Raw genomic sequence first — 22,034 nt, forward strand, 5'->3', positions numbered from 1 at the left:
GAACAACATGAAGCGTTTGATTATCTTTGGTTAAAAAAAAGTCTACCTGGAGAGAGATGTTCCAGACTGTTAAGCATAGTTATAGGAGGTCAGTTAAGACTTCAGGAAATCCCAGGCATCAAGAGAATGGAGTGCTCTCCTACAGGTAATTAAACTCAAACACACTAAACAATAAAATAGATGTAAGAAGTTCCAGTAAACTGAATATTCCCATAATGAGTATCTTAGTGCCTTCAGAAACAGCAGATTTTTCTAAAACCATGTTAATGTCCCAGTGCCCTAACCAGACACATGTTTGCTCCCTCCCTGGGGTCCTCCATTACTGACAGGGTGTGGGGGGTTGGGGGGGGTCACTTCTACTTATGTAATTCTGTATTGTCAGAATGAAAAAGTAATGAGCACGTGTTATTTTTTTCAATTTTAAAGTGATATAAAAATAGGAAAAGGAGCAAAAGGGAGCCCTCTGGATACTGAAATGGTTTGGATTCCTCTGAACGGTGGTTATGTGGATACATCATATGTAAAAATTCATTGAGCTAAATGCACGAGTGTTGTGTACTTCAGGTAAGTTTACCGCAACAAAAAAGCATTAATTAAGTCTGTCAAATCTTTAAAACTAATGGCTCTTAAGACTGACATTAGAGTTGAAGAGTTACCTGCACCAATACAAAAAACCTTTTCTTCCATCTCTTCCAGACATTCTTACCGATGGCCCATAAATACCTAAGGGAAAGGAGAAAGACAAACGTTGCATTAATGCTTGAACGAGGACACTGTTTAATACACTGTAGTGTGAAGCTTGGTACTCATAAACAAGGAAAGGCACGCGGCTCAGAAGCAGAAAGCAGATTTAGGAGCTGTGTGTTTGAGGATAAGAAAGACCTGGCAAGTTTCACTTCTACTTATAGAAGGAATTGGGGCCCTCCTCAGACTGTGTTGGATTCTTTGACTGATTCCAGAAAACACCTTGGAAAATGTTACACTGTGACTTAATTTGTATATGTGCTAAAAGTTTTTTTTTTAAGGTAGGGAAACTCCTGAAAGGTGTTGTACACGAGAGAAAAAAAAAAAAGTGCTAAATCTCACAACTTTCAACTCCTTTACCTCTTGTCAAGTCTCATTCAGGAAAACCTTCCCTCATTTCCTTTTGCTGTAATTCTGTCAAATGCAGGTATATTACAGGGGAGAAGTTTCATGTTAACATAGAAAGTCCTTCCTACATTCCTTCCTTTTCCCCAAATGCTCTTCTGTTGATGAAAATTAATTTTTAAACAGAAAAATGAAATAATAAGGAAGGTTAACAACTACAGAGGCACAGGTCAGCGGTATCTGGAGATTTTAAGATGAGTGTTAGTAATTCATTCATGAATTATCCCGTTGGCCTTGTGGATTGTTTTATGAATGGGCATTGATCAAGGAAGTGAGGCTGGTGGTTTTCAGGCTCTATCTGACCAAATAGGGAGAGACTTGGTCATATTCAAATACATTCAAATACTCGCGTTCCCAAACTGGCTTTATTTGCTATCAAAACCACTGGACAACTTCCAAATCCTCACTTCACCAAGAATCAGACAATTCTGCTTTAGAACATAAAGAATACACCTACTTAGAATTTATACTGTTTGACAAATGTCAGGGGCTCTTGGAGTGACTGGTGGCCAAAATCTACTCAGACTTTCAAGCCAGAAACCCAGAGATCAGCCTGGGTCCTTCTGTTTCCCCATCCATATTCCCCAATTGCCAAGTGCAGTTGATTTTCACCTCCTGCAGAGTTCTTCACTCTGCTCAGCCCCAGCCACATTTTTGCTTCCATGGACAACTCTAAGGGAATGTCTTAATGGGCTTCGGGGACACCAGAATGATTTTCATCCCCCTCTTAGTCGTGAGATACATTCTACCATCTACAAATGCTATCTTGGCTTTCCCTGCTGAAACTCCTTCAGTGGGTCTCCCCTATTTACATGAAGGGAGCCCCAAACTTTGGCCATTCACATTCCACTTTCACGATTTATCCCATATCTGTCCACCTATTCTGTGATTTTCTTGAAATTTTTCTCTAAATTGACCTACTTCACATGACTAAATTTATTTTGAAAGAAAATTTTATATTGTAGCCTATTATATATATATAATACATTATGTAATTATATTAATATTATTATATGTAGCACACATTGAAATACTTTAGTAACTACATAAGTAATACATGTGTGTCTGTATATCAGTAAACTATCTTGTGTACCACTAGGGGAATGAATACACTCAGGGAAACCTTGGCATACGGAGACGGAATCTAGCATCTTGACCTGGCCTAGAAACCTCTTCATTTCCCCGCCCTGCTTAACTCTCTAGACTCAGCTTCTGCACAATATCTATAATTACTGACCACACCATAAAGTTTCACACCTCCATAACTTTGTACATGTTATGCTGTTGGGAATGCTTTCTCTCCCAACTCCTGAAGTTAGAACTCATATTCCTTACCTTGATGTCATCACCTCCTGGGCTCCGTAGATAAATTCTGCTGCTAGCAATAACTTATTTGCTTTTCTATTTATTGTATCTATTCTGTGAGCTCCTCTACGGAAGGAACCTTCTTTCTAAATTCTTAGCATAGTTCTTATACAGCTGGCCTTGGGCAGCATGGGTTTGAACTGCGCACGTCCACTTATATGCAGATTTTAACAAATAAATACAGTCAGCCCTTGGTATCCGTGGGTTTCGCATCCACAAGGTTTAACCAATAGCGGTTCAAAATAGTATTTTTGCATCCCCAACAGCAGTTTTCCAACCTTGGGTTCCTGCGGATGTCGACCCTGATTGAATCTGCAGATGTGAAGGGCCGACGGGAGTCAAAAGTCATACGTGGACTTTCGACTTCGTGGGTCTCAGTGCCCATAACTGCAGCATTGTTGAGGGGCTGAATGTATACGGTAGGGGGTCAATAAATATTTGCTATATTTTAATTCATTTTAAATGCCGTGTTCTTGGAAAAACAGAGTGATTTTTATAAAGATTTTTGATGAGATTTTAAAACATTGCATAGAGACATGCAATACATTGCCAAGTTTTTCGTGTTTTCCTTCTAAACTATATCCCATCTACTTCTATCTCTTCTGCTTTTACCCAGTCAAACCACCCTAATGTCCACCTGGCCCATGGCAGACTTCTAACTGGCATCCCTGCTTTCACTCTTGCCCCTACACGCCATTCATTACACAGCAGATAGAGTGATCTTTTAAATGGGTAAAACAGATCATTAATGCAGTCACTCCAAATAAGGCTGGAAAACTACGGAAGGGTTTTAGTCAGGGGAGTGGTACACTTATATTTCTCTTTAAGATGATCCCAGTGGCTGCTGGGTGATGAATGCATTATAGCTGGAAGGGGCAAGAAAGAAGGGTGGGAGACAGTGAGGAGATGGTTACAGTGGTGCAGACGAGAGAGAGAATGGAGGCGGAGGCTGTGGAAATGATTGGATGGCTGGTAAGTTCATCAGCCCCGAAGCCAACACGGCCAGCTGTTTGTTCCATGGATCACTTAGCCGTCCTGGACAGTGCTCGCAACCTTTTGGAAATAATATATTAACATATGCACGGCGGAAATGTAATAGAAACGTAAGGGTATAGTCTTCCAGGTCTGGCTCTGCAGGTTGCTCTGAGCTGTTAGGCAATCTGCTTACCCTCTTGGCGTTCTGGAAACGGCCGGAGCTTTGTGGGGATTCGATGAGATGATGCTTGGGAAGTGTAAGCATGAGGTCTGGCCAGAGTAGATGTACCATAAATGTCAGCCTTATTATAAAACATCTCTGTTTACAGAGGAAAGCATATTATTCGCTACTTGTAGTAAATAATAGCTAAACACATGAAACGGAATCTTCCTGGACATGTGTACATAGATGAAATAAAAGATCGAGTAAAGAAAGTTGTGTGAAAAGTCTTGTATTTTTAGTAATGGCTGGCAAGGTTGTAACAGTCTCATACTTTCCTGGAATTACATCTGGCAGCTCCTATCCATTTTCTCTTTCCCCTTAACTTGAATCCATATAGAGAGATTTGAAGCCATGAACAGAGCTACATTTAAAGTGTTTATAGTTTTAAAGGATGAGACTGGAGGTAGGAAAAGGCCGCTAGAATGCAACTCATATTGAATCATTAACTTTCCCTTCATACTGTGTTTCCCCGAAAATAAGACCTAGTCGGATGGACAATCAGCTTTAATGCGTGTTTTGGAGCAAACATTAACATAAGACCCAGTCTTATTTTAATATAAGACCGGATATAATATAATATCACATAATATCACATAATATCACATAATATCACATAATATCACATAATATCACATAATATCACATAATATAATATAATATAATATAATATAATATAATATAATATAATATATAATGATATAACACTGGGTGTTATGTTAATTTATGCTCCAAAAGATGCATTAGAGCTGATTGTCTAGCTAGGTCTCATTTTCGGGGAAACATGGTAGCTACCACTTAATGTAGTTTCACTAGACTTCTGCGCTATGCCAAGCAGTTTACATGAATTTATTATACCCACCTGGAGGGATTAAGAGCTTGAACCTGGAGCCATGCTGCTTTTGTTTGTATGTGACTTTGGACAAGTTACTAGACTTATCTCTACCTTAGTTTTCTCATCTGCACAATGGAGATAATAATAATAATAAAAATAAAGGTACCTACTTTCACAGGTTGTTGTGAGGATTAAAGTAGTTAATGAAATGTAAAGTGCTTAGAACAATATCTGTCACAAAGTAAATATTATTATTAGGTATGTCATTATGCTATTATCCCTATTTTTCATGAGAAAACTGAAGTTCAGAAAGAACTTTAGTTTTCCAGTTGGTGACTAACATAGCCAGAATTTAAACTCAGAACAGCCAGGTTCTAGAACACTCTTTTCACGATGCTATTCTTTCCACTCTAGATGACAAACTGGTTTCTTTCCTGAAATAAGAACATGAATTGCTATTCTCACTGAACAGAGAAGATATCTGGTGAAGGGCTTTTGAATGGGGACACTGAGTGGGACCAGAGAAAAATTCACAATCCTCCTTTGGAAAGTATCCACTGGTTAACATGAAGGAGGGGCTTTCCTTCTGAGGTTTTCCTCAGAATTTATTGCTAATTGGCACATACCAGAAGGTGTCAAAACCGAGAAAACTGAGGGCTGCCATGGATTGTTTCTGTCTAGTCAGCTCCGGTTCTGTATTTTATTAGATTGAAACATGCTCATTAAACAGAATGCAAAATACCTGGAGCAGATGGAAATCAGTTATTGCAGATGTACAGGTGGCTTTCCACCTCTATCTCCACACACTACAGACAGATCTATCTGTGCAAACATTACTGGCCCTCAACTGTCTCTTTAGACCAGGGGTGTCAAAACTGCGGCCCACGGGCCAACTGTGGTCCACAATCCATTGCTAATTGGCCCGCAGCAAATTCCAAAAATATATTTAGTTTACTTAAATAAACGAGGTGAGGCAATACGTACTTCACCTCGAGTGAGTGGCCCGGCTGTTTGTGTATTTTACCGCATATGGCCCTTGGTAAAAAATGTTGAAAAAAGTTTGGACACCCCTGCTTTAGACCATCCAGATATGTGGGAATCTGGGTTTACAAATAAATAAATCAGCATTTTAGTGTAGTGAGCAGAAGTTTAGCCTAGTGGTTATATCTCAGCCTCAGGTGGAAACACCTAGGTGAGAATTCTGGCCCTGCTATTGACTTTGGCTTAGCTGCCCTGTGCCTCAGTTTCCTTAGCTGTAAAATGGGGAGAGCATAGGATCTACTCCATTCAGTTGTTATAAGGATTGATGGAGATAATGCAGGTCAAGTGTTTAGCATAGTAACTGGCATATAGTAAGTTGTCGATAATGTTCGACATTATTGTTGTTCGTTGTTAGTGTTATTACTACTACTACAATTTGGTCCTAGTATAAAGAGTATATGACTACAACTTTGCAAAGGATTCATCTTCGAATTCTTTATTTCAATTTACTTTAAGCTTTTGGGCACACATCTATTGGGAAATAAAGTGAGGTGTATGTGTCTGGGTTTGGATCTCAAGGTCATATTTTACATCATGATTCTAATGTATCCTTTCTTGTAGCATATTTGTAAGACCCATGCCAGTGGGTCACTGACCTTCCTGTCATTTGCTAGGGGCATTTTAGTTATACGAGAATCCAGAATGAATTACAAAGGACTAAAAAGAGATGAGGAAGATGCACTTGGGTTCAACTTAAGTCCCAGGAATCCCAATCAAAGGCAAGGGAGACTCCCTGGCCTCAGCGTCCCTCTGCCCTAGAACTAGATGGCAGGGCAGGACCCAGGGTGTCATCTGTCTATAAAAAAGGGACGGTTCTGCTTCACGATGTATTTGTGAAAGTAAATGAAGTAGTATCTCAGCTCCGTTCATTAAATATCGTCTGTGCTTAGCACTAAGTGTGCCCGTGATGGGTGCTCAATAGCTATTCATGGGGAAAATTATTTATCATGTATCTTCTCTTAGGATGCCTGGGGATGAGCATCCATTGCAGGGAGAAGAGTGTGTGACTCCATCAAGACCTTTGCCAGAGTCACTTGCCCCTGAGCACCTTACAAAGGTGAAATCATGGCTGGGAGGGCCATGGATTCCAGGGATGCTGAGGTTTCCTGTTGGGGACTGTGAAGGCAGAAATGACTGAAGAGCCTAGAGGAGCCAGGGAGTCGGTGCTGCTCTAGTTGAGGTGGAGGATGGCATTTGTTCTCTCTGTGTCCTTGTGCCACCATTGTGTCTAGCCCATCACATGTGGTAATCAGGCAGATCTTTTTTTCTTTCCAGAAATGCTTCATGAGAATTTCTTTTAAGAGTAGCAGTTACAGTAAGACAAAAGCCATGGTTCCTAATGGGAGGCTTCCCCACACCCTGGGGATTGAAATAGAACAAGGAAGCTGCTTAGGCTCCAGGTGCCTCAATCTTCTTACAGCAGCCCAGCAGGGGCCATGGGCCAAGAAAAAGTGCAAAGCATGGATGAAAGCAAACATCAATGATGACAACCATCACTGACTCTACTGTAGTTACAGCTCTTACCATGTATCAGACCCTATTCTAAATGCTTTACATTTATCAACTCATTTAATCCTCACAACAACGCTATGAGGACTGTCATTAACTTCACTTTATGCTATGCAAAATGAGGTCCAGAGAGGTTAAACAACTTGCTTCTAGTTAGTAAGTGGTAGCGCCAGGGATTACATTCTAGGCAATTCACCTAATTGGCGTTTATATATAATAATACAATAAAAAAAGGTAAATGGAATCATAAAACTATTCAATTAATTCAAAAGAAGGATGAAAAAGAGGAAAAAGGAAACAATGATCAGATGAAACAAACAGAAAACAAATAGCAAGATGACACATAGCAATTTAATTTAAACCTAGTCATGTCAATAATCACATTAAATATAAATAGGCTAAATGAATATTACAAGTAAAAGGTAGAGATCTTCAGGTTGGATTTAAAAAGCTAGAACCAACTCTATGCTGACTATAAGAAATGCACTTGAACTCTAAAGACATAATAGGTGAAAAATAATAGAAAAGGATTTAAGATCTACCATTACCTTTTTAAAAATCTGGAATGGTTATATTTACTAAATTTTAGGGCCAAGAATATTACCAGGGTTATAGAAGATCATTACATGATGATAATGCCTCAATTCCACAAGAAGACTTAATAATATTAGATGTTTATGTATCTAATAACAGCAAACAGAACTTAAAAATATGTGAAGCAAAAATGGACAGAAAACTATAAAGAGAAACAAACAAATCTAGAGTTATAGTCAGAGCTTTTAATATCTGTCTATCAACAATTGATAGAAAATCAGTAAGGATTTAAAAGATTTTATCAACCAATTAGATCTAATTGACATTTATAGAAAATAAGCCAATAAGGGAGATAAAGGGAATCCTAAAAATATTTTCGAGTAACTAGTCCAGTCTGAGGAGTCTAATTTGAGAGTCACCACTAATATGAGTGGTGTCTTGGAGACTTACGGGGAGGAGAGAGGAGTGTGATGGTTTTAAAGAACAAGAAGTCTAGAGCAGTGGTACAGCTAAGAAACGGGAAGAGGAAAGGGAATTTTAAGAAGCATGGCTGAGACTTGCTTCTTAGATTTGTTAAAACAAAAAAATCAGAATTGCTGTGAATTACTCCTGGTTGGTGGACTGTGGTTCATTGAATTTCAGTTTCAGTTGCACAGTTAAGGTTGAACTGAAACAATTCTAGATCTGGCTTTGAGGCTTACTCTGACTTGGGCACATCTTTTCACCACTCTGAGCCTCAGTTTCCTTATTTGTAAAGTGGGGAGTCATTCATTCATTTACTCATTTATGCAGCAAATAATTTATTGGACTTTCACTACGTGTCAGGCCTTATAGTAGCTACCTGAACAAAGGAGACAAATGTCCTTGCTGACAAGGAACTTACAGTCTAATGGGAAACACAGACAACAACCTAATAAACAAAGAAATGTATGATATGTGAGGTGATGATAACTGCTCTGGTAAACATAGAGTAGAGTAAGAAAGAGAGGGGGGACAGAGCTGGCCCAGGAAAAGCATTTTGATAAGGTGCAGAGACATGCAGAAATCAAGGTGAGCCATGTGGATATCTGGGTGGGTGAGAAGGAGCATTCAAGGCAGAGGAAACAGTAGGGACAAGGGCCCTGAGTTGGGAGTGCACTCAGAGTTCTGGGAAGAGCAAGGAAGCAATGTGTCTGGAGCAGTGATCAAGGTCAGATAGCGAGTGAAGTCCTCATCAGATAGGGTCTTGTAGCCATGGTAACAACAATGGCTTTTACTCTGAATGAGATGGGGAACCATTGGATGTTTTCTAGCATTTGAGTGGCAGGATCTGACTTGTGTTTTACAAAAGAATTACTCTGGCTTTGGGGTGGAAAATAGACTACAGGGAGGCAAGGATAGCAAGGGGACTGCTTATGAGGCAAATGCAACAAGTGAAGGGGAGAAGTAATGGAGGCTTGGATTCGAATGGTGATGTGGAAGTGGTGACGAGAGGTTGAAATCAGGATTCATCTTGAAGGTATAGTGAAGAGAATTTGATGATGGATGAGGTGAAGCGTGGGAGAGAAAGAGAAATGTCAAAGATATCCAAGGATCTAAGTCTGAGCAACTGGGTGAAGGGAGAGGGCATTTATTAAGGTAAGAGGTTAATAATACCTAATCATTATGAGACTGTTTTAGGGATAAAATGAGATAATGTATATGAATGCACTTCCTGAACTTAAAACATCATTTGGATGTAAAAGATGAAAAATTAGAAAGACACCTAGGAGTTGCTAATTCTCAAGTATGTCAAATACTAATGTCTTAAGGGCAAAAGGCAGTATTGATTTTCTTACTGATACTTTTCTATTCAGTAAAGAAAGTTATGTTGAATGGCTCAGTGGCTTATTTAAGGAACCATAGTCCACCAAAGGAATAATTCTGAGCTTCCTTTTGTTTTAATAAACATTAAAGTGGATACAATTTATAACCTCAGCCATGCTTCTTAAAAATTCCTTTCTCGCTCCAATACTCTAAGCTGTGACGCTGCTCTGATATCTCTATTTCTCTTTCCCACACAATGGGATCAATAAAGCTATTTTAAATTTAAATTTAAAAAATGTAGTCCATAAACATTTCTATTTTCCCTGAATTATCCTGGTGTAACTAAGGCTGTTCCTCCCCCCCCCCCCCCCCCGATTTAGGTCACACTGGGTCTGAGGGTGTTTGTTATATCAAGGCATCCATTTCTCAGTCTTCAGAACTATTCTAGGGCATCCGGGTATATTGCCTGGCAGGGGTAATTTTTAAATGGCAGCCTAGTGATATGAAATAGCTATGGAACTTGTCAGAAGGGAGCTACATATTTCTTCTGTCATCGGTAGGGTCAAGGTAATCTGAAACATGTCAATAATTTTACAAATAAATCAACAAAAAACTAACTGAATTCTGATTACCGTGTTTCCCCGAAAATAAGACCGGGTCTTATATTAAGGTTTGCTCCAAAAGACGCATCAGGGCTTACGTTCAGGGGATGTCCTCCTGAAAAATCATGCTAGGGCTTATTTTCCAGTTAGATCTTATTTTCGGGAGGAAACACGGTAGTTAGTTCAATTTCCAACAGAGGAAATGAAGAGAATGTGGGAATTTGTCCAATGGGAAAAATAATGCCCACGTCAAGTGTTTGTGTGGAGATTCAATGAGAGTAATTGTAAAACTGGTCTAGTGCTTCCAAGGACCCTAGAAATGTGGGCTGAGCTACTGATCCTCTTAAGAAAGTTTTTTAAAAAGCAGTTTTGAGAATAGATACATTCATTCATATTTTTGTTCTCTCTCTTTGGTCTTCCCTACGTTTTTCACGTCTCTCTGTCTCCTTCTGTCCTATCCTTATGGTCTGGTTCCTTTAGCAAATATCTACTGAGGATTCATGAGCCAGTGTTTTGCTAAAGATGCAGAATCTTTTCCTTTGTGCTATAGGAACCTAACTGAATTTTCCAACCCTTTGTCTTGCAGCCAGAATGTTTACATGGAAGGGGAGGCGATATGTGGGAGATTCCCATTTGACAATTTTGGAAGACGCGCCAGCAGCATGATAAGGAGGAAAGGCTGACCTCAGAAAAAAGTTGTGAACATTTTCATGAGACGCTAATTTAATTGAGAAGCTGGCTGCTCTTCATCGTGGACAGCTGAAAAAGGAATGAGTGTGTAGCAGGGAACTGGCTCACCCCTACGCCCTTTGCAAGGCCCAAGCAGAAGAGATTTGCCATAATCCCACCTCAGCCTCTGCAAATAGTTTGGCCTCCAGACAATGTCATGCAAATTTTCCAAATCCAAGCCAGAGCTCAGGTTCAGTATTGGGTTCCCATCCCTGCCAGATAATTCTTTCCTAGGGAGTTCCCTCTCCCTGACCCCTTCCAGTGCCCTGACTGGTAGGTATCTATCTTTTTCCAGAACCTTGAGTTCTCTTTGCTTCCTAAAACTCCGAAGCACCAAGGCTGGGGCTCTGTTCTTTACTCTCGGATGGCATGCTGCTATGATCTGCTCATCTGCTGGGATTTGTACTTCCTGTCCTCATCCCTCCCTCCTGGGTCTCTATTTAAATCTGTCTGAATCAGCGGTGAGGCCCTGGTGTTGGTTTTCTGACCCCTGAGATAAACTGAGATAACCAATCTCAATTTTCCTGTCAGTTTTACCACTTTACGCCTTCTTGTAAACACATATACCCCAAGGGAAATGTGAGACATGTGTAATGAGACATTTCTACCGACCACAGGGGCTAAACCGAATGATAGTTGGTTGACAAATGGTACCTGCAGAATCCTTGAAAAACAATCCATTCCCTTCTGTTGGTTCAACATCCCCCTGTTCAGAGTTCTATTGTACAACTCCTCCCTCCCTAAGTGATCACATTTTCTGAGACAGCGGTGTCCAAGCAATTTTGTTTAACAGGCCGCCACTCAGCATATACCCAGTTGTCAATAAACAGTTTCTGTACAAATCATTGGTTTGATCTGTACAATAAAACTGTATTTGACCTATTCTTTTCATCGTAACTTGAAATTACTTAATTGGTCTTTCCTCTCAAATCTTAAGGAAGTAAAGTTGATCATACATTTTCTGTGTTTTTTTTTGTGTGTGTGTGTTTATTTAAATTCTCCAGTACAAACTAAAACTGATTCAATGTGAATTGTTTGTTTGAAGGTTGCCTATGGCAACTGCTCACACCTCCTGCATGTGGTTGTTAATGAAGGTGCAAGTGAGTGATTTCTAGTCAGAAAGATCTGGATACCTTTGAGAAGGTAGTGAAGTCAACAAAACCTCCTAAAGCACAATCACCCAGCACATTCTGGGAAGCTTTTAAATTGTACTGGAAATCCTATTAGAAATCGTCAGATCCAAACCATTGCTGATGAAAAATAGTCCAAAAAAATATTCCGTTGTTGCTGACGTGAAGTATGTAGTTAGGCCTATGATGCTTGTGTCTGTGCTGAACATGTACAGACTTTATTCTTGTCATTACTCCTTAAACAATACAGTGTAACAACTATTTACACCGCATTTAGATTGTATTAGGAATTATAAGTAAGCTGGAGATGATTTAAAGTATATGGGAGGATGTGCCTAGGTTACATGCAAATACTGTGCCATTTTATATAAGGCACTTGAGCATCCATGGACTGTGGTATCTACAGGGGGTCCTGGATCTAATTATCTGTGGATACTGAGGGATGGCTGTAAATAGCAAAGTCAAGTATTGTAATAACCTCTCATGAATCCTTTATATTTCCTTCTATGTGGTTCTCTGAAGATCAATTTTTCTTTTTAAAAAATATTTTAAGAAATAAATGTAGGTGTGTCCAAATTTACCACTCAGAGAAGAAACACTTACCCAGAATGCTTCATGTTTTGAGGTTTATCCATGCGGACAGCAAGTTTGATTTTGAGGTCTTGATCAGGACAGTTTTTGGAGACTGTCATTTTGTGCCATTCTGACTGTTTGGGGCTGTTTGGGGTGGGATGGAGAATAACCTGTTGGGAAAAAGAACAATCATCTTAACCAGAAAACAGAAACACTATTATGGGTGTGTTTTTATAGATGAGAAACTGCTACTGAGTTGAGTGTCTTATCCAGGTTCCATAGCCAGAGAGAAGGCAGTTACATAAAACGGAGGCCTGGCCATTGGACTTATATCTAAGGCTCCACCTACCCATCGTGGCGGTCTCCTGCCAAGCAGCCTGGCCTGAGGACAGAAATGGCGCTATCTTGTTCTCCTGTCTCTCTACCTGGCTAACTCTGTAAAAGTAAGGATCATGATTTCTGTGATCCTGTTTTTGTACTTTTCCCAAGTCCAAAATACTAAAGCAACCCAGAACAGAGAATGTTCTCCACTCATTCTCTTCATATAAAAAATTGGATACATGCTAAAAAAAAAAAAAAAAAAAAGGAAAAAGAAAAAGATGGATGTATGAAAGGAAGAAATATCCTTACATGTTAGAGAGAGCACTTCTAGTCCACTCTTTCCATTCTTTAGGATTCCTTCCAAGAGGAGAAATTCCTCAGAGGCTACGGGGGAATGTGGAAGGGATCTTATTTGATGGATAAAAAATGTGACATTTAGAGAAGAGAAGGGGCTTGAGGACAGTCACAAATTTCAGCCCGATTTCACCTGTACTTTTCATCTTATCACACAACACCCAACTCTGTCTTGGCCCGGAAGAAAGCACACACAGCTTGAAGGAGGATTAGCTTTTAGAGAAAGCCTTTCCCCAGTGTGCTTCAGAGATGGCGCTCTGATTCGAGACTTCTGCCTCAGCTCTCATTGCCTCACATGCTGTGAGTGGAACAAGAAGGTAATAACTCAGTAAATCCACTCCTGCATTTCGATAAAAGAGTTCTCAGGAGCCCCATGGGATCTGGGGAACGTGCACTCGGGGAGGAGTGAAGTGTCTGGAAGCTCCCCTGAACTAAGGGAACGTGAGCTAAATATAGGCACAACAAAAGCTGGGCTTGCTAAGATTTGCTTCTGCGATGGCAGCGTGCCCTGGTTTGTTGCATGTTGCTTTGGATCTGCTTTCAAAGCTTCTATTTTCTCCAGGTGCAGGGAAGTCCGGCTCTTTTCCTGAGCTTCTTTTACCTCTGGAGGGGGTGGGGGCCTCAAAGTCTCAGGGGTGGACATGGCCTTCCAGATGCTGTGTCAGCTCCACTGCCATCACACAAGCTTGGCCTGTGTTTGGAGGGCAGAAACGTATGGCTTCTGGGTGACTGCAGATCAAGGACTCTGAGAAGAGTCGGGGACCGAGGCAGAAAAGCAAAATCAGCCCACTTTCATAGGCCTCGCTTGCGCTGATTTTTCACTCCTTCTGACTCCAGGCCTGAACTTTTCTTTATTTTATTAAATTCCTTCTCTCTGAGGAAAGAAAATTTATATATTTTTTGCTAAAGACAAAATTAGATTCTTCTTAATATCTGATGACATGACTGAAATATAAGGCCTGATATTTCAGACCAGAGACTGCCAAAGTTTTTTTGATTTTGTCCTACGTCAGCAAAATATTTTTGAGCAATTAGCCCAATATCTATAACTATATCACTAGTAATATAAAAATATATCAATATAAATACAGGCATATCTTGGAGCTATCAAGGGTTCAGTTCCAGAATACTGCAATAAAGCGAATATCGCAATAAAATGAGCCACACAAAGCTTCTGGTTTCCCAGTATATCTAAAAGTTATGTTTATACTATACTGTAGTCTATTAAGTATGTAATAGCATTATGTCTAATATATGTACCCTAATTAAAAAACCCTTTGTTGCTAAAAAATGTTAACCATCTTCTGAGCCTGTTGAAAAAATGGTGCCAATACAGTTGCTTGATGCAGGGTCGCCACAAACCTTCAACTTGTAAAAACGCAATATCTGTGAAGCGCAATCAAACCAGGTATGCCTATATATAAATATCAGTAAAAAATATATATCCATATATATTTTACATTACATATGCTTACTTTGTATTACTATATTACATTATGACATGTATCATAAAACATGCACAAATATAGAAGTCTTAAAAGATGGGCTAAAGACAAAAAACTGTATTTTTAAATATCTTGCGAATTGTGGCAGCCATATTATTCTATTATTAGCTATATTTTAAGGTACCATATATTTAGGGCAAGTGTAATTAACGATACTGGATGTAAATCTGTAGTTCAAAGTGTCTTACAAATAAGTTCATAAAGTCTTAACTGCCATCTGACTCTGTGTGATTACATCAGCACTGTTTTTGTCTCATGATATGGATGACAGAACTCTTGCTGGCCTGGTGTCAGCTCCACCATTTTCGTGTTGGTTGTCAGGCTTACAATACTAGTACTATCTTCAAATCATAGCCATTCTGTAGTAACCTTTTTTAGGCCACTTGTTCATTTCGTGAGGGTTAATTTAGTTAAAATTCTATCACGAAATGTGTAAATTCACTTAACTGGTGCTAGCTAACTGTGATATACTGCAGGACGCTGGGAGTAAATGAGTAAGCCAAGGTGCCATTAGGAGGTGGAGACCTCTCCCTTCCCTCAAGAGACCACTTGTCCTTTAGGCCACGCTGTGTCATGCTCCATATCCTGAGACCCCAGCCTTTGGGAGATGGAGAGGAGGGCTGCTGATCCCAGTGAAGCTGACCCTCTCTCCTGAGCTAGTGTGACCTAAGAGGTGACATGCTGGGAAGCAAGGAAGGGGGGAGGCTGATAGGAGAAATCCCAGCCAGGGCGGGAACAGCAGCATGCAAGGCCCTGGCCTCCTACTCCTGCCCATTTGGCAAAAGAAGTGCGAGCAGCGCTCTGGGCACCCGCAGCTTGTTAACAGGCCTCCCACCATATGGGCTCTGGGCGTGTTTCCCACTGGCAATATGGTGTCCGCTTGCCGATGCAAATGGCCTCCGCTTATTACTGGCCTCTCTACAAAGACTTCTTCCCCCATGTGGTGGCTCCCTGGGGAGACCTCCTCTTCAGGGTGGATGGAGAGATGAGGTCACTGCAGTTCTACACCATCTTCATCCCCACCCTGCCGTGCACCCGATGGGTCGACAACTCCTTTGTATGTGTCAGCCTTGCTGAATTATTAGGGGTCCTCCTGGGTGCACATAAGCCCGAGCAGTCCAGACACCTCATCTGGACATTCCAGGCTGCTAATCAAGCACTTCGTCATCTCAGCCGAGGCCCATGTGTGCTGTGCTTTGATGTGGCGGTGCTGATGTGGGAACACAACCCACCCCATGCAGTAAGCCGCACGCCAGCCAGCCTCCGCGTCTTGTTACCTGGACATGCAGGCAGGTCCTTGTGGGGGACTGTTTTATACTGAGCCTTTCTCCCCCAAGACTTAGCCTATATATCTCTCCCTACCTCTGCGTGGCCCCTGGGGAAGGCATCCTCCTCCACACCCCCAGACTGGATTATGTCCCCTTGCTATGTGTTCCCCAGGTGTCCTTTCAAGCACTTACCACACTGCACTATAAGTTCTAATTTTTATGTCTATATCCTTTAAGTTTTTTGAGATTAGGAATTTTTACCTGTCATTCTCGTTTGCTCTGTGCATAGCACAAATGATAGGACACAGTGGACTAATAATCACATTCAATGCATAAAAATGTGATAATATTGCAGTGTTGGCAAGGGTGTGGGGAAATATTCATGCTCATGCCTTTTGTGGAAGTATAAATTGGTGTATACTCTTTAGGGATAATTTGGCAATATCTATCAAAATTCAAATTTCATTCAGCAAAATATTTTTTGAAATTTATATATATGTATACACACACACACACACATACATGTTCAAAGGAATAAATTCAAGGTTATTTACTGAAGTATTGCTTATATAACGAAAGACTGGAAACAATTCAAATAAATTACGATGGATCCACACAATGGAATACTATGCAGCTATGGAAACAGAAGGAAAGTCAATATGGGCTGATATGGAATAATCGCCATATACTATGATAGTTCAAGCAAAGTGCAGAGCAATATGTATACAGTAACTTCCAACTGTGCTGTCTTCCTTTTATTTTAAAGAGGGATATATACACATATGCTTGTACATGCACAGAATATTTGGGGAATAATACACAATAAATTGAAAACAAGGTTTATCTCTGGGAAAGGATACTGGGGTGAGGTGGGAGGGATCATTAGTTTTACTATATACCCAATTTTAATTTTTAACAACGTACATGAATTATTTTTTCATTTACAAATGTTAATAAGTATGTAACATAGTAAAAATGGAACAAATTAAATATTGTTGAATGAATGAATGCGGCACTGGGATTTCTAAAGTGGCTGTGTTCCGCTAAGCTTGGGGAGAATTATAGCATAGAAAAACATTTCCTTGGGAGTCTAAGGAACGGCTCCATTTTAAAAAAGACCTGGGAGTGATCAGCCAGCTGCCTACAGAGGTGCTGCCAGCAGAGGGCGCCCCAGCTAGAACAAGGGCCAGGCAGGCCAGCTACACACTAATCGGTGGAAAGTTTCTTTGGCAGGAAGGAAGTAGAAATGCATAATGGGGCTGGAGGAGAGAATGATTTATTAAGAAATGAATGGCTGTGTGGGGGCTGTGGCAAGCTTGTTGCTTTCACAACAGCAGAACCGAGGGTTTTATTTTTATATAGGACAATGTTGTGTAGTAAAAATGGCCCTGAAGATGAGGCATCATTCCTGCTAAATTAGTTAACTCCTCTGGACCCAGTGTGCTCATGTGGACACGAGGAGTCATAAGTGTAGCTGCGTCACTAGGGTTATGGTGAAGACGCAAGAGGGGCTGCACATAAAGTCCTTCAGACAGTGGCCTGGCCGATGGTACGTGTGCAACAGTGCATAGGCGCCAACCAATCAGGTGGTCCTGGGAAAACTCCCAGTCCTCAGGGATCAGGTTTCTCATCTATAAAATGAAAGGGTTTGACTAGCCCTGTGGTTTCAACTTCTCTGAGTGGGAACAGCTTTGAGAAGCTCGTGAATGCTTTGAACTAGCAAAATGCACATATCCAAAAAAATGCACACATTCAACCTCCAACCCCCAAATTGCAAACAATTTCAAGGGGCTCCTGGGTCCATGGAGCCCTCCAAAGACTCAGGTTGAGCGTTCCTGGACTTCTGTCTTCTAACATTAATGTCCTAGGTCTCTGAGACTCATGATTCTTGACAAGATCCTTCACGGAAAAAGAAGTTTGAAGAAAAAGAAAAGGCAGGCTACTTCCCCCTACTCTCTGTGTGTCTCTCTTTCCCTAGAGGTAGAAATGAATATTTGTCATTTCTCAAATAAAGCAACTAAACCTCTTCTTTTCTTTCATCTTCCTCGTTTTTTTGGGGGTTGGGGGCGGCACTCTGTTTACTGTTAGCCTTGTTTACTTTTTGTTTTACTTCCATCTGTGACGTAGGTCCTAGTAACATGATTCCAGGTCAGTTCTATCAATGAAAGCAGAAGAAGGAATTGCAAACACGAAGGAAGAGAAACGGAAGCACAGTTCATGTGTTCTTGCTGGCGTTCTTACGTGTGGGTGTCTGCGTGCTTGTGTTGGAGTATTCTCTTATTATTCTCTAGATGAAACATCAGAGGCCCAGAGAGGTTAAACACCCTGGCTAAAATTACACAACTTACAGAAGAGATTATGCATTCAACCAGTAGGAAATGAAATTTATTGAGTGTCTATATGCTGGGCTCTGGGTATAGGGTAGCAAACAAAATAGTTTAGGTTTCTCTCCCCATGGAGTTTTACAGTTTGGTGGAGAAGAGAGGCCACAATTTCTGTAAATTCTCTCTGTTTGTCTCATTAGTGTTAAGTTCTGTGTAGGAGGTGAGTTGGGGGCTGAGGTAACAAATGAAGGAGGACAGACAATCCACAAAGGCTCTTCAAGGAGGAGAGTAGAGGAGGGTGCATTTATAAAGAGAAGAAGGGAGCCTTTCAAAGAGTTGGGAGGTGAGGAAAGCCCTCCAGGCAGAGAGAAGTTCCCCTGAGGGAGGAAAGAATTTGGTTTATTTGAAGGACTGAAATTTGGCTAAGGATGCTGAAGCATGTGGATGAGGGGGCAAATGGGCTGAAGCGGTGGGCAGAAGCCAGACCACCCGAATCTTTGTAGGCTGCGCTACAGAGTTCAGATTTTATTATAAGCAGTGTGAGGTGAGGGAAGCATTTCAAGCTGGCAAAGGACAAGTTCAACCTGCATTCTGAAAATACTACTGGCTGTTTGGTGCAGCGTCAGTAGCTGAGATGCAAGAAGGAATGTCTTTATTCTCTCAGTGGTATTCCAAGGGATCGGTATCATCCCTTAGGATGTTTCAAAAATTGGGGGGGGGGACTTTTTTGGACGGGGGTGGTGGTGGAATAATTGGTGTTTGGCTTGGTTGGTGTTAATGGGCAGGGCGGAGGGACACTAAACCTCCTGCAGGAGTGAGATATTCCTCTCCAATGAGGAATTGTCCTGCATCCCACCTGACTTTTGAATCTTCCCACTGGATATGAATGGAGGCAGAAAACCCTGTTTATAATTAACCGAGTCTAGATCTTAAATCTTTTTTACACACACACTCAAAGTATTTTTGGCACTTTTCCAGGAAAACCAAGGACATTTTGTTACCAAGACTTGTTTACTGATTCAAGAAATCAGTTTACTGGTACTCAGACTTTTGAGTCGCCAACCTCAAGTGGATTTTGTAGCTGTCATGTTCACAGCGATTCTCCACATGGGAGACAGCAAAACACCCCTCCTTCAGTTTAGGTCTTCGAGCTCAGTTGTGCCTAAGTGTTTACATTTTGAAATTATCTTATTATTAATTAATTTCCTTTTATTTCTCCTTTATATTATGTCATGTTGATTTTGAAATGGTTAGATGGGTCGGTTTGTTAAATGACCTAAGAATTTCACTTCAGGATAGTAAAGGGCATGGCTACTCTTTGCTCTAACGTGGGTTTAGGTTTGCTGGTTTGAGAACCCCTGCTCTAGCTTCTGCTGTGTCACCCTATTTGAAGAGGGGAAGCTGAGGCTTGGAGAAGTCGGAAAGTCAATGTAGAGTGGAGCCTGGGATTCAGATTGCAAAGCCAGGTCTTTTGGCACTTGGCAATGCTGTCTCTTGGCACCTGGGACACCTGCTCTTTGGAGCACCTGTGATGGATACCCCTTGTGATGGGGAGCGCTTACCCGTCCGAGCTCCTTGTCCTCCAAGGCCAGGACGCCTGTGCTTTCTGTGAACAGCTTCACCTTCACAGCAGGCAGTGCGTGGGTCGTGGAGAAGTCACCCTGGGTGCCCCAGCTGTGGACAGAATCAGAGAGGTCAGTGTGGAGACTCTGCCTTGACAATGCTAAACTCAGCTGCCTTCTTGCAAGTTGGGTGAATGCAGGGTTAACCCGAGGCAGCATTGGCTGTCACATCCTTCTCTCCTCCCCTCCAAAGCTGCCAGAGTGACAAAAAGTGTTAATTAACTTGTTAGGCAAATGCAAGACAGATGCTCAGAAAGTTGCCACTGGGTCTACACAGAGCACTAGGAAGGAATCATGGGGAATTTAGCATGAAAGCAAGAACTCTCCCCTATGCATTTGCTATACCTATAAACTAACCCACTTAAACATTAGTATTTCCTTGCATCCTTGGAATCCCTAGTTCATGGAAGCTGCAGTTCTAGATTTTGAAATGGGGCTTTATTTGGTCCAAGTCAACACCTGACTTTACAATGAAACTTCAGTAGCAGTGCAGAGGCAAGGAACCCCACTGGCATTCAAAAATGAGTTGAACAGAAGGATGGATGGAGCTCAGCCTTGTCATGAAAGGTAGAAGGAGTGATGTAGTATATGTCCTTACCCCTCACGGTCTGTGGGAGTCTGAATCTTAGCTTGCCCCAGAGGGAAGCCTGGCTTACTTAGCATCTGGGTAGAGTGGCAGGCTGGGCTGACATGAGCCCCTGATGGGCCCCTCAGATGTCTCTTCATTCACTCATCATTATTTTTACAGGGCTATCTCCATCCACTCTGTACCTGAAATCAGTGTGATCGTCTGGAAGTGTCGAGTGGATTGCATTGAGCCCCTGCCCTAAACCCTCCCATGGCACCTGCTCCATTGTACTCAGGATGCAACCAGGACCCGTTGGCATGGCCACCCATTCATCCGCACCAGTGTCATGGGCCTCCTGGTTTGCCACTTCTGAGCTGTTGCCTGCACGTTTCTGGTTTCCTCTGTTGGCAATGCTTCTTCCTACCCTATTTCTCACTTGGCTACTTCTTATGGGCTCAGCTTATACACCACATTCCCAGAGAACATGGTCCTGTGTTCATCTCCCAGTGTAAATTTGGTTCCAATGTTAAACTGTCTTGAACATATTTATTTTCCATCCTAGCATTTTTTTATTGATCTGTATGATTTTTTTTAATAGGTGAATTCCTATTAGTCTGTAAGTTCCATGAACACAGAGACTGTTTTGTTTATATCACATACCTAGTACTTAACACAGTGCTTAGCACATGGAAGACACAGTAAGTATTTGTTGAATAAACAATGATGCCAAATATATATGTTCTTTTACAAAACTAGGAAACAGGAGTAGATGTAACTTTGCCGTTCATCAGTGGATACTTCCAAGGCTCGGGACACCTATTCCCAAAATGATTTCCGTAAAGGTGAGGACTGTCCTCCCACCACCTCGGAATGAGAGTGCAAATCAGTCTCAAGGACTTCTTGCCCACATGGGGTGTCCCTATGCACTTTTTCTTCTGGCCCATTTTGTCATTGTCATTTTCATTCTCATGGGCATTTCTTTGACTAATAGCAGGCTTAAATATTTTACTCTGTTCACTGGTTGGTTGTCTCTCCTTCCTTCCTTCCTTCCTTCCTTCCTTCCTTCCTTCCTTCCTTCCTTCCTTCCTTCCTTCCTTCCTTCCTAAATGATGGAAATCTGACTTCTAATCTCACTGTTGCACTCAAGCTCAAAGACATGAGGGATCTAGCGAGAGCTAACAAGAGAGCACCAGAACAATGGAGACCCTGACCCATGGGGATCTGTGTGCGTGAGAATCATGAGGAAGCATATCAGTCAAAATGGAGAAAGGGAGAGGACGTGGACGAGGAGGTGACACAGAACGAGACGCTACAGGTTCCAAACACAACTGCAAAATGTTAGATGTACAGCTGGAAGTTCCTAATTTTGGTCACTGACAATTGCAGCAAGCCCCTAAGCTAGGGGAATCTTTGTCCTAGCAAAGGTGACGTGACAAGGCATAGAGTTTGACTAGATATGCTTAGTTCAGATGCTGGTTAGTCACTTACAAACTGTAGGACCTTGAGGCAAGTGAATTAGTGTCCCTGTATCTTGGTTTGCTCAGCTATGAAATAACCTCATTTCACAGAGCAAACAGTAGCAGGCTTGGGACAACAGATTTTGGCTGCTTTCCCTTCCCCTTTAC

The 22,034-nt window shown here is 41.4% G+C and overlaps 1 protein-coding gene across 20 annotated transcripts in view; it reads right to left on the reverse strand.

Annotated features, from left to right (window-relative positions):
• Positions 1-22,034, reverse strand: part of CADPS (calcium dependent secretion activator) — a 463,055-nt gene that overhangs the window by 164,398 nt on the left and 276,623 nt on the right. For all 20 annotated transcript variants that reach the window (XM_074313221.1, XM_074313220.1, XM_074313225.1 and 17 more), the window contains exons 7-9: positions 19,782-19,893; positions 12,478-12,617; positions 657-723 (exon numbers count right to left, since the gene is read on the reverse strand). In XM_074313221.1, coding sequence (XP_074169322.1) covers positions 657-723; positions 12,478-12,617; positions 19,782-19,893 — 319 coding nt within the window. The remainder of the gene's footprint in view (positions 1-656; positions 724-12,477; positions 12,618-19,781; positions 19,894-22,034) is intronic.

Source organism: Rhinolophus sinicus, linkage group LG10 (genome assembly GCF_036562045.2).
Source record: "Rhinolophus sinicus isolate RSC01 linkage group LG10, ASM3656204v1, whole genome shotgun sequence".
In the NCBI taxonomy this organism is placed as follows: domain Eukaryota; kingdom Metazoa; phylum Chordata; class Mammalia; order Chiroptera; family Rhinolophidae; genus Rhinolophus; species Rhinolophus sinicus.